We start from the raw sequence: 12,613 nt of genomic DNA, 5'->3' as shown, positions 1-12,613 counted from the left end.
AATATTATACTGACTCATGTGAACAATTAAATGACAAGATGCTGATTTTATTTGATTAAATCCAAACCATGCAAAAATGTTGAACGCCCGCTTTATGATGTTCTTAAAAAGGTAATAATTAATAAATGGCCTGTTTTGCACTTGTATTTTCAGAATATGAAAAGCAAAATTAAAAGTCTTCTACTAAATGGTTCGTTACCAGTTCTATGAAATGTCATGCAGAATTTACATTTTTGACGGGCAAGGAGAGACTCTCTTCATTTCATTAAAGGAATTGAACAATAAAACCTTTTTTTTCATAATTACATAGATATTTATGACAAAAATGTGTAAGTTGATCTAATTTAATTTCTTTAAAACTGAAAGTGATGCATCACTTCATACTTGAAAGGGGGATACTTCCCACCAGTGTTGACAACTGACCTTTAAAAACAGTTTTCATATTTTCCTAGTGCACAGTATGAAAATGTGGTAAGATGACTCTAATTACTAATATATATATACCAGCAGGAAGCAGGAAGAGTTAACTGGCTGAAACAGGAATAACAACCCAAATGAATGTGAATAGGATGGCAATTCATCTCCATAACATAAAAATGTTTATATGCAAATTGATCAAACTTTAGGTCTTAGTTGATTTACTCGTGGCTACAAAATGGAAGAACGTAGAAAAGGTAATGCATTGCTTAGATAAGAGGTAAGGGTACAAATTGACGAAGGGACAAATTGACCTGTGGTCAACAGGAGATATCACTGAAAGATCTTAAGACAAAGCATAAGGAAGAAAATAAGAAGACCAACAAAATAGGGTCATGAACAGGAACTTGTGGAACTTCATGTATAAGCATAACTGGCAATTATCTGAAGTTGAATATTATATCAAAATTTTTTAAAAACAATTTTGAAAGTTTAACTTTTAAAACGTGCAATGACTTTGCCTCTGTGCTATTATGTATGATGTTTATATGTGTTGTACAAATAGTTATTTTGTAGTACGACTCAATTGATATTGACCAAGGATTTGTACTAATCTTCCACAAAATAAGGGGATGTCCCAGAATGCTCTTATTAAATTATTACAAAAGGGAGCCAACTGAGCACAAATACAATAGATCCATGAACAGATCCCTGTGGAACTCCACATTCAATAGTAACTGAAGAATATTTAATGTTCAGCTTTGCAACAGAAATACTTCAACCTGATTTTGAAATCCTTAAAAATCTTAGTACATTTTGATACCAGTAAACAAAAACATTCATAACCTATTATCATGTTATATACCAGATTTTTATTATTCTATATTTTATCAATAGAGTTCTAGTTATTTTTAAAACACTAATGGGTTTCCATTGATTATTAATTCAAGCCCTTCTAACACAGATAGGGCAGAAATAGGATGAATTTCTGAAAGAGATATAGTAAATCTGCATGGATCCTAAAATAACAGAGACTTAGTGGGCATGTTTCCCTCCCAGCGTGGTGTCTGGTGTACCATTGTACCATTCTGTATTTAGAATGGGGCTGGGGTCTCATGTCACAGTCTAGGGGGGTGAACAGCTGTTTCATCGCGGCTTTACAGCTCAAACCTGTAACGCCTGATCTGGTCAGGTGATGGTTTATTTTCCTGGAAGCTCAAAACATATTGTTCACAAGAACCGCACAAATGCTTCTGAGAAAGGCGGCTCGGTAATGTACAAGCAACATATCTTACCCATGGTGGTAAATCAGAGCTGGTTAGGCTATGTTTGGCACATCGCTCCTCTTGGTCAAAGAAAGCAAGAGCTCGGCTCAGCCGGCTGAGCTTCCCTCCTGCGTTTCTCCTCCAGCAGAAAAAGATAAAAAGTCCAATCAGCAGCCAGCTGAAACTGAATTCAAAATACCCCAGGGCGTAAATTGGGAAAATTATGACAAAAGTCTTTACGAAGTGGACCCATGTGTAGGTGAGCTCGCTGCTGGAATACACCGGGGTGTCGTCTAGTGCGCTCCCCGGAGAGGTATGGGGAAAGTTGGATGCATGCTGGACGCTGTGTCCGTTCTCCTTTGGAGTCGCAGGGCTCGCATTGTTTGAGTGGGCTCCGCGGACTGCTGTCATTGTGTCTCCTGACATGTCTCTTGTCCTCAAACTGTCACAGTGCGGGTTAGATCGAACAATACAGTTCCATGTGCGAAGCGTTGCGTTTCACGTCGGCTCACCTGCGCAACCTCCCATGGTCCTGCGAGGCTGCGCTGACATCTGCTTTATTAGTTTTCAATGAGAGCCAGATGCATGTCTGTACTGTCCACTGTTCTGCTCACCCTGCCTACACAGGGGTGGCACTGGGAGGTTGGAATAAACATTTCCAAGAACGCGCAAGGATTCTGAAAACTTAAAACCAAGAAACACCGCCATCTGGTGTTCAATGCTGACAACTGACGCAATTTTATTTTATTTTTCTTGAAAGTAGGTCAAGACTGTGGAGCCAAACTTGAGCCAAAATCAAATAAATGGGTAAAATAAATAAATGAATAATTGACATCTTTATTTCAATTTTTATTTATTCATTTATACATTTATTTATTCCCAGATTTACTATTTCTGTCTGGAATGGCTCTCCATATCCATATGAGAAAAACTATATATATATAAAGTCTCAGCGTCTTAGAAAATTATGTTTTGTCACTCAATTTAAATAATAAAATTATAGATTTAAAGAAAGCACCCCATGTCCCAAAAGTCAAAATTTTCTCCTGTCATTTCATAGAATATTTCCATCAAACTATTTTATCTGAGGCAAGTGAGGCCTGCAGTGCTTTAGATGTTTTCTCCTCGTCTTTGGTTTGGATGCCTACTGAAGGAGCCATTGATACGCCCTTAGAGTCATTTTAAAAGTTCACTCCCCTTACATCTTTTCTTCTTTTTTTTAATCTCACTGGAGTTTGTTCCAAAGACTGAAAATTGAATTGTCACCCATTCCAGACTGAAGACTGATTTGTTTTCTTACATCATGCCATTGTCAGGGCATGATGTGACACTGTTTGAGATCTTAGACTACATTTAGTTAGACAGGTCCCATTTAAGTTTAATTCTGTAGATCTGGCAGTAATCTGACCTGGACGTGACTTTTAAATTTGTGGGTAGTCGCAGTTAATTTATTTATGTCTGTCTAGATGGCATTACCTATTTAGGATAAAATAGAAACCAAACTGAGACATATTAGAAACGAAAATAACACAACAGCTACAAACGACAGAGTGGTAACACTCCAGACAAAATAAGCAAAAGCTTAAAAAGTCCCACAGTCAAGAAAAAAGCGACTAAGATGTTGAGGAAACTAACAAAAAGACATCATTGTCATTTGTTCAGCACTAGCAAAAACGTCAATTGTTTTATATATAAAAAAGAAATCAAGTTTGACTATAACGCCTGGACCGCTGCCATGGAAACTGACTTTGGAGCATCGATTGCTCCTACACTGATTAGTGAGGTCTGTTGTCAAGCCGAAGTGACGCGTTCACCATGGTTTCAACTCACTGCGCATGCGGTCTAGACAGTTATCGCTATGGCGTCGCGTATACAAACGTGTAATGTTGTTTTTAGAGTATTAAGAGCTTGAAATCTCCAAACAACGAGGAAAACATGCACAGTGATAAGGTAAGTGGTTGACGTTTATCATTACTGATGGCAAATAAAAGCCAGAGATTTGTTATATGCCTTGTCTCAGACTCTGGACGTAGTCTTGTTGAGTAAATTTGACGTTTTCTTATTTGAACTATGTTTATGCCGGTCTAAGTGAATCTCAGTGTTATTACAAAGTAAACACAGATAATATATTTTCCTAGAAATTAACTAAGGAAGACACATGGAGACATGCTGAGCTGAGAAGACACCTCAGGGTAAGTCAAAGGTTCTTAAATAATCAGATTATTTGGGAGGTTGTAGTGATCATTTCATTAGTTATTTATATTTATCCAATATAGAATAATCACACAACGTCACATACAACATTAAGCTGAAATAATTTTTAAAAAACGAACGTTTGGTGCTCATGTTTGTGTACATTGTGTCCACACAAAAATTTATTTAGCTTTTTTCATACATTCACCCAAACTTTGTAGCATGTGATGTTAAGTGTATTTTAATTTGACAAGATTAGGGCTTATTAACTCCTCCTTAGGGATCATCATTAAGTAAAGTCCATTGTTTCTCTATGCCCCTGATTAGATTATCTTTTAGAGAACACATCCAGTCAATTTATGTCTTTGCTAAATTGTACTCCTCTTTGATATCAAGAAGAGAAGTACAATTTTTCTCTTCGATATCAATATCAAAGAGGAGTACAATAAAAACTGCCCTTTGAATCAGTTTTTATTTATAGAACACTTTTCATGCAATCAAATGCAAGAAAGCGCATACTAGAGGTTAAAAATAACTAATCAAACCAATCAACACAAACTGCTAAACAATATTAGTTGATTGCCAAACAAGTAGGTGAATAAGAGAGATAAAGAGACATCACAGCTGATTTTAGGATGGTTAAAGTAAAATTATTAAACTTTTGGCTTGACCTTCCGTGGTGCAACTTGCCAAAGAACATTTATGGAAATATTAAATGTGGAAATATTGGAATATATGTGTATAGTTGAGCCTGATCATTTATACTCTGTGTAGATCAAATAAAATGCACAATAAGTTGTAACTTGTGTATCAAAAGAATTGTTGAAAACCAAAACTTGAAATTACATTCCTGCCCGTGATGAGCAGATTTAAACTTCTGGCCTATTTTTTTTACAAAAGGGATCAAAATCAATAGCCTTTCATTTATGTGTTTGTAAGGAAAAAGACTATGGTGACGGCTATTCAAGACGGAGAGAAGACAATGAGAGAAAGCATCGTGGTGCAGAGTCCGTAGAGAGACAGCACAGAGATCCAGAGGAGTCCAGACGAGATAGAGACGAGCTCAAGGAAAGAGAGAGACGACGTGGAGACAGTAGAGACAGACATGCCGAGCGAAGGAAGGACGGATCTCGTGACAGGAGAGGTGACAAAGACAGGGAGAGACGAGATGACGACAACAGGAGAAAACAGGTAGTTGATGGTAGAGATATCAGGGACAGACACAAACATAAGGAGAAAGAGGAACTAAAAGTAAGGGAGGAGGTCAGGGACAAAAGGAGAGAAGAAAGAGGAAAGGAAAGAAGAAGAGAAGAACTGGAAAGGGAGCACAGGAGAGAGAGAAGGCGGCATGATGAAAGGGGTGAAGTAGGTAGAGATCAGACAGAAAAACTGCACAGAGAGCTGAGGGACAGAGGCGAATATGAAGACAAACGGAGAGACAAAGATGTTCAAGAAGAAAGAAGGCGTTCAGAGCGGACAGAAGATGGAGGTAGGCTTCCTTAAACTCGATTTTCCTATGTTTGGGTTGTCCATTTGCTTGAAAAGCTTTTTTACCTTAGCGCGTAAAGAAGACCACAGACGACGCAAAGAGGAAGGAGAAAGAAGACACAAGGAGAGAAGACATCATGTAGGACAAGGATAATAATTTCCTCCTTTCTTCTGTTTTTGATTTTTTGGTCACATTCGCTTCAGTAATGTGGCTATATTGTCGCTCTGATGCTATACAGGAGGAGAAACGGAAACACAAAAGTGAATCCAAGGAACGTCAAAACTTGAAAAAATCTGACAGTGATATGTGGAGCTCCCATGGTGACAGGGATAAAATGTTACGGGACAAGCACAAAGAAAGACATAAAAAAGAGAAGGACAGTGCAGATGGAAGGCATAAAGACAGACGACACAGGGAGGCAGAGGAAGAGGACGTAGAAAAAAACAGTTCCAAGAAATCCTCATCGGACAAAAGGAAGGAAGAGAAAAAGGTTAGTTGTTCCCTAAATTCTCTTTAAAACCTGTTTTTGTTCATTTTAAAATTATTTTCTGATGATATCGTGCCATTTTCCTTCTTCGTGTTACTTCCAAATAACTAGGATGAGAAAGAGCGGCAGCAGACAGCAGACGGACAACAAGGAGAGGACCATGTAAGTTTGACCACAAAACTGAGGAGGACGTAAAGTGTTGCAGAAAAGTGGCCTGGTGATTGTAAAGGAAAGAAACTAGGAAAAAAAAATATATGAGATCACAGAGATTCAACATGACCAAAAGGTTTACTGATTTGACACAATTCCTGAACCTATGTATCAAAAATGTCCCTTCATAGATCTAGCTGTGTTTGTTTTTCCTTCAATGGGTCATTTATTCACATCTTGTGCTTTCTATGCAGCATGTATCACTGCACACGGTTCTTTTGTTCTGCCTTTCTCCCTATGGTTTATTTATTTTCATCTGCAGATAGAAAATGCAGACTTGGCAGAGCAAGCATATGAAGAGGATTTTGAGGTAAAGGAGGAGCAGAAATATTTAATTCTGTTCTCGTCCATCTTTTATTTTGTCAACATCCTCATTTTTTAACATTTAATTGTTTACTTTTGCACGCTTTTATCGATTTACGTTCTAAGAGACTGGTAAGAAATCAGCGCTGGATGTTTTATTTGCTACACTGTGTTGCTTGTGTAAACAATGCTTTATTTCCTCAAAGGATTATGAAGAGGATTTTGAAGACGTGGATGAGAGTGCTGATGAAGGTGAGGATGATGATGGAGAAGCGGAGCAGACTACAGAACAAAGTAAAGAGATCGAGGCGATCCGGAGAGCCATGGCTGAGGAGAACGAGAGAGTCGGAACGGCTCAGTCCAGGAGTAGTACGGCCAGAGAGGAGGAGCAGAACAGACCCAAATGGTCCAAAGGTGCTCTCTTTATGTTCAATACCATACACACAACTTATATAATTCAACAAAGTTTTATGCGACATTGTGGTCAATGTAATTAATCATAATCAATTGTTTAAAGGCTCTGAAAGGAATGAGAGTAAAACTTCTCGGCATGGCAAATTTATCAACTTTGTGGCTGCAAAGCAACGTGAAATCAGCAAGAAAGTTGCCACAAAGCAGAAGTACGTTAATTTAAAACTAAAATATTATTCCTCAAGCTGTTTGACATAATGTTTTATGAGCCGGTAAATGTTCTCTGACAACAGGAAGCGAAGTACAGAGCTGCTTCGTTTAATCGATCTGGACTTTTCCATGACGTTCTCCCTCCTGGACATCCCTCCTGTCAGTGAATATGAAATGTATATAAAGAGCTTTGGAAATGCCAACACCAAGCAGGTCAGGTTCATTTTCTGTTTTTTGAGTCTGTGACGAAACACCTGAGATACAAGTATAAAAAGGAAACAGCACATTTGAGTGAGAAGTGGGACTGTCTTCCTCCCAGGCTTACGTTCAGTGTAATGAGGATAACACAGACCGATACGTCCAGACAGAGGAAGTAGAAATATGTGAAAAGTGGACTCAGCATCCCCCTGAATACAATGGAGCTTGTGGAGGTAAGAAAGAGTCTTAAGGTTTTTCACATTTTGTCAGTTTCCACCCAACAACAGTAAGTCTTACTGACTGCAGAAGTTTTCAAGTTTAGCTGCAGTTACACAAACACAAACATCCTATGATTTTAACTATTCCAATGTAGTTCTGCCTGAGTGTTTAGGATTACTATCCTGCTGGAAGGTGAAGTGCAGTGTTAGGCCAAACATGGGATCCCCTTTGTCTTCTTCTTTGTTTTTTTTGCTGTTTTCCAATAAAAGTCCAATATGTGGAGTGCATGACTAATGCTTTGTCTGTGTTATTGTGTTATGGATCTCTGCAGCAATTCAATTGTAACTCTGGCTGCTCTTGTTCAGCCATTTAGATTAGGGGGAATGTTTAAGTCCCGATCGGTTTGTAGCGTGCCATACGCTTTCCATTTGAAAATGATGGATTGGACACTGCTAAGGGAGATTCTCAGGGATTGAGAGATTGTTTTATCACATAACCCTGTTTTAAACCTTTCTAAAACTTTTCCCTTCATCTTTTTTTGCTGAGCTTCTTGGGCTCCATGATGCTGTCTCTTGTGAGACCTTCACGGAAAGTTGGATTTTTTTTAAGAGTTGTTAGGCCAAGGAAGTGAATAAAAATGCATGTGTCGTTTTTTTTTTTGTTTTTTTTTTATTTGTGAAACTGTTTGAAAACCATGAATCATTTCCTTTCCACTTAATAATTTGCAACATTGTGTTGGTTTATCACATAAAATCCCGATGAATCACTTTGACACATAGGACAAAAAGTGAAGAAGTGGATTGATTATAGGCAGTGATGTTGCACCTTTTTATTTTGCAGATCCAAACTTCTCTCAGGACGCACAAGACAAAAGCAGGATTGACATCCTTCTCGATTCACAATGTCTGATGTCGTTTCTGAGCTCAGCCTCACAGGTTTTACATATTTTATAACTGTTTTTATTATTATTATTTCTTCAATGTGTCATTGTTTGTAAAGTTTTAAAAAGTGTTATTTCAAGCTTTTTCTTTGAGTTGTAAGCAGTGACTTGTTGTTCTTTTTGACCAAACGCAGGTCATGGTGGTGCTACTAGAGGAAGATCAGGCAGAGAAGAAATCCCTGAGAAAGCTGAAGACTCAAACAGATTCGCTTTCTTTCAGCGATGGAAGTTTGCAACTCAACACTAAGTTCCCTTTTCTTTTAGGTACAGTACCATGCAAACGTATTCAAAAGACAATCTTTAGTAATGCAGTCAAGGTGATCACACATTGGTTTAACATTGTTTTTATTCCCTTGTTCTACTTGCGGTATTTTGTTTTTTAATACAAATTCCTAATATTATCAGAATGCTGTACATCATTCAGAAAATAACAAAGCTGGGATTAACTTTTCAATCACAGGTCGACAGATTAGTTTGGTGCAGTTCTCTGAGGTTCAGAAGCACATCATGTTGTCTGTCCACATGCCCACATCCAAAGCCAGCACTGTCGGCCTCGACAGCTGCACCGTCATCTGTGTGTGGAACATCTGGGAGCCATCCAGACCTCAGAAGATACTCATCTATGAATCAGAGGTTCACATTTACACAATCTAATTTCAGCTTCAGCAAAGCCTGCTTGACTTTAGAATAATACTTGCCTTACAGAGACATTGTTCTGCGGCAGTTGATCGAAGTTTGGCTAAAATAATTGAGACGAGAACAACCAAGCTAATAAGACTAACAAAAAATCCCAGAAAAGCCACTTTTAACACCAATAACAGTGAACGCTTGTAACGTTTTTGCTCCTTGCAGGTCCAGTGTTGCTGCTTCAGCCCAGGAAAGTCCACTCTGGTGTTTGCAGGAACACTGGTTGGCTCTGTGGTGCTGTGGGACCTGAGGGAGTATGCCAGCAACCATTACAGATTAAAGATGGGTGATTATGAGTGGACCTTCAGACATCCCACCTTTTCCACCGGTATGTGAGGAAAAGTTTCATTCACTTAAACTTTTTCCTTAATATTCATTTTCATGTTAAATATTTTAGAAATGTTTTTGTTCTTGCAAACTTGTGCCAAATGCAGGGGCGCTTTAAGAAATTAGATAACCACATTTGTTTCAGTATTTCAAAACATAAAACTCATAAACTGTCTGGATTAAATCCAGGGTTTTATTTTTGTTGATTTTGTTGATTATCCCTTACAGCATCCCTCCAGTGCAGAAGCTGTTTATCTACATAAACAGAACAAACACGGTGAGTTCTGACATCTTGTCTTTTGTTGTTCTGTCAACACAGACGCAGTGATGTCCGGCTCAGGCCATGTTTCGCCTATCACCTCCATAGAGGTCGTTCCCTCCTTTGTTGCTGGAGGACCGAGACCAGAGGTCCCACTTTTAGCCTCTGAGGAAGGTGTGACTTTCTTTGCACAGTGACTGAATATTAGTGTGTCATTACTTTGTTTTATCAACCCAATCAAAGTCAATCAACTGAAATTATATTTTTATCGCTCAGAATCATCAGGATTGTCGTTCCAACTTGCCTCCTTGGATGAAAGCGGGATTTTAAATTTCTGGGTAGGTTAGGCAACAAAGAGAAATAAGTTTGATGAAATGATCCAGAGAGGTGCAACATCGTAGCGTTTGGTTATTTTATTAATTTGTTATCCTCAAATTAGTTTTCTCTTAAAAACTTCAACACAAATTTCTGGAATATAGTATACAAATAAAATCCTCAACTTACCCATCCCAAAAGAGAAAAACTTTGTATAAAGTAAAGACAAAACACGAAAAGGCAGTAAACATGCATTAGTTGATTCCTTATCTGATTCAAGCAGATAAGGAATTTGCTTAAATCTGAAATTCTTTGCAACAGTTTAGAATTTTCTTCATATTTTATCAGGATTTTATGTGAAAGAGCATCACAAAGTAGTGTGTAATTATGACATATAAGGGAAATAAACTTTCTCCCTGACTTGTCTGCTTTGTTTCTGATCGTGTTTGTTTATTAATGTTCTCTACCACCTTTTGAGACATGTCTCTGGAGGTCATGGGATGAACTCCTGCCTCCTGAGCCACTGTCACCCCATTCACTCCTGGTTAGCTGTTGTGCCTATGTACAGATCTGCATAAAATATAAAAAAGATTCCCTGAATATTGAGTGGAACATCTAAAAATTTGTTTGGAAATGTATATGTGAACGTATAAATCCACCAAAGTGTAGTTTTGTGTGGCATCATTATTATTCATCAGGCTACTTTTCCCCCCAGATACTGACACTTTTATGTGTTTTTCTCTTTGCATCCTATAGGTGGTGGTGGAGCTCCCTAAAGGCAACGAGGCAGGCTCGCCAACAGATTTAGGTAATTGAGTCACATTTTATAGACCGCCCTGTTCTATCCAGTAAACATACTCATATTTCTCCCACACATGTTTTGGCCTTAATTCTGTCTTGTGTTTCCCACCCTGCAGGTCTCCGTCCTGGGGGAAGAGTGAAGCTGCTTCACAGTTCCTCCCTCCTCACTGTTCCGAGGTTAGATTGATAAATAGCTCATGACGAGCACTTGTCAGCCGCTCGCTGGCCTTAAAAATACCTCACAGTGGCTTGACCCAGTGGGACGCAGCTGTTCTACAGTGGTCACATGAGCCAGTGTTTGTCCCCTCGACATGTCTCTGAAGGTCATGTACTGTACAGGCTGTGGGGACATGATGTGACGGGAGAGTTTGTGAGATCTAATGTTGTGCTCTCTTCATCTCCAAGGCCGTCACTAAAAGAGGCAGCAAAAACAAGGCCATTTCAGACGCTGCTTTTAAAATACCATCCAACAGACTCCAATCATTTCTTTATTGGCACCAACCTGGTGAGCAAAATGTATCCGAATTCAAACTAGTGATCCCTAGTTCCTTTTGGGAAATGTTTTGACTTCCTGTTTCTTTCCAGGGTCTAGTCAGACATGGAACAAGTCACGGTTTGAAGGCTCCTCCACAGTTTTACAAGTCCCAGGAGGTGGAAGAAAGAACTGTTGACATCAACTCAATCCACTTTTCTCCTTTCAGACCAAATCTCTTCCTGGTAGGAAGTGTTCCTTTTCAAACTGAATCAGTTTTAAGACATACAGCCTTCTGCACACATACTAATGCTGCTTGTTGATATATGAAACTCTTATGTTAATCTTTGATTACAGTATCATACTTTCACACTGAAAAATTTTAGAAAATGTTTACTTTTATTTAGGGACAATTGTTCAGATTGAAAGCAAATTGCATATTGTGAAATAACTGTTTTTAACAAAATTCTTACTCCTGAAAACATTGGTACCCTTCAAGATTCTTAGCTTGGGAAAGATTTCTCTAAGTCAAGACAATAATTAAATAGCTTAAAATTAATAAGCAGACCAAGTTACACAAATAATATTTCCCTTATTCTGTTCCCTCCTCCAAAGAAGATTCTTCTCATGTTACTCTGAAATGATGAATTCCAGGTACTTGATTCATATTTTGGTGCAAGGGTGTACTTTAGTACCTTACTGTGAGTTTTTTCTTCCCTTTTTGTAGGTGGGCTGTGCAGATGGCAGCATCAGGGTGCATGCAGTCAGCCACGATCAGCCTGTGGCAGAATGGATGAACAGCACCAGTGGAGAAGCGGTGATCTCGCTGCAGTGGACCCAGACCAGGCCTGCTGTGTTTTGTGTCCTCGACGCAGCGTCTAACCTTCACATATGGGACATGTTGAAAGATGATGGACAGCCTGTTAAGACAGAGACATTTTGTGCTGATAGGTAACACCAACTAAATGAGTGACATATATAACAAAACTTTTATGCCATTCTGTGTTTATATCAGGTGTGTGCTTTGTGTTTTTAGGGTAACAGCTATGGCTGTGTTTGGAGACTCAGGACAACAAAACACATACTCAGGAATTGCGCTGGCACACGAGTCAGGAAACATAGAGCTGCAATATTTCACTCAACCTTTGACGTTGCCCAACCCTGCAGAGGAGGGAAAGTTGGAGAGCTTAATGACTGAAGCCTTTTGAAACCCTCCATCTTGACTTTATACTGATACCGACTCACTTTAGTGTTACTTTAAAGGTTCAATTCATTTGAAAACACAGAAGGAGCAAGTTCAACTAATACAACTTCTATAGACATCATCCTATATACTTTGCTGTTTCTTTATTTTGTAGTTTAATGCGAAATTGAACAAACATGGGGTGAACATGGCCATGAGGGGAATGT

At 38.7% G+C, this 12,613-nt stretch overlaps 2 protein-coding genes across 6 annotated transcripts in view; one reads left to right on the top strand and one right to left on the bottom strand.

Annotated features, from left to right (window-relative positions):
* esyt2b (extended synaptotagmin-like protein 2b) overlaps window positions 1-2,321 on the bottom strand; it is a 38,367-nt gene extending 36,046 nt beyond the window's left edge. For all 4 annotated transcript variants that reach the window (XM_028005210.1, XM_028005213.1, XM_028005211.1 and 1 more), the window contains exon 1: window positions 1,713-2,321. In XM_028005210.1, coding sequence (XP_027861011.1) covers window positions 1,713-2,108 — 396 coding nt within the window. In that variant the 5' untranslated portion in view covers window positions 2,109-2,321. The remainder of the gene's footprint in view (window positions 1-1,712) is intronic.
* Window positions 2,322-3,403: 1,082 nt separating this feature from the next.
* On the top strand, window positions 3,404-12,533 carry dync2i1 (dynein 2 intermediate chain 1). 2 transcript variants are annotated; one of them, XM_028005167.1, is made up of 24 exons: window positions 3,404-3,632; window positions 3,821-3,874; window positions 4,815-5,364; window positions 5,435-5,502; window positions 5,603-5,854; window positions 5,963-6,013; window positions 6,324-6,371; window positions 6,491-6,496; window positions 6,571-6,778; window positions 6,882-6,984; window positions 7,069-7,198; window positions 7,305-7,416; window positions 8,243-8,337; window positions 8,477-8,606; window positions 8,803-8,975; window positions 9,195-9,357; window positions 9,676-9,789; window positions 9,892-9,953; window positions 10,687-10,738; window positions 10,848-10,908; window positions 11,137-11,236; window positions 11,317-11,448; window positions 11,931-12,154; window positions 12,240-12,533. In XM_028005167.1, the coding sequence occupies exons 1-24, from the start codon at window positions 3,618-3,620 to the stop codon at window positions 12,409-12,411; spliced, it is 3,075 nt and encodes a 1,024-aa protein (XP_027860968.1). In that variant the 5' UTR covers window positions 3,404-3,617; the 3' UTR covers window positions 12,412-12,533. The 2 variants fall into 2 exon arrangements, with proteins under 2 accessions (XP_027860968.1, XP_027860969.1); XM_028005168.1 differs by lacking the exon at window positions 6,491-6,496 and having other exon boundaries at window positions 3,407-3,632.
* The last annotated feature ends 80 nt before the right edge of the window (window positions 12,534-12,613 follow it).

This window comes from Xiphophorus couchianus, chromosome 21 (assembly GCF_001444195.1).
Source record: "Xiphophorus couchianus chromosome 21, X_couchianus-1.0, whole genome shotgun sequence".
In the NCBI taxonomy this organism is placed as follows: Eukaryota; Metazoa; Chordata; class Actinopteri; order Cyprinodontiformes; family Poeciliidae; genus Xiphophorus; species Xiphophorus couchianus.
This window is presented reverse-complemented; position numbering and strand designations above follow the sequence as displayed.

Bases quoted from the DNA above. Each gene is read 5' to 3' on its own strand.
- dync2i1 (XM_028005167.1), top strand. The intron at 8,338-8,476 runs GTTTTACATATT...GACCAAACGCAG, and splicing joins TTCTGAGCTCAGCCTCACAG to GTCATGGTGGTGCTACTAGA. The intron at 9,790-9,891 runs GTGTGACTTTCT...TTTATCGCTCAG, and splicing joins ACTTTTAGCCTCTGAGGAAG to AATCATCAGGATTGTCGTTC.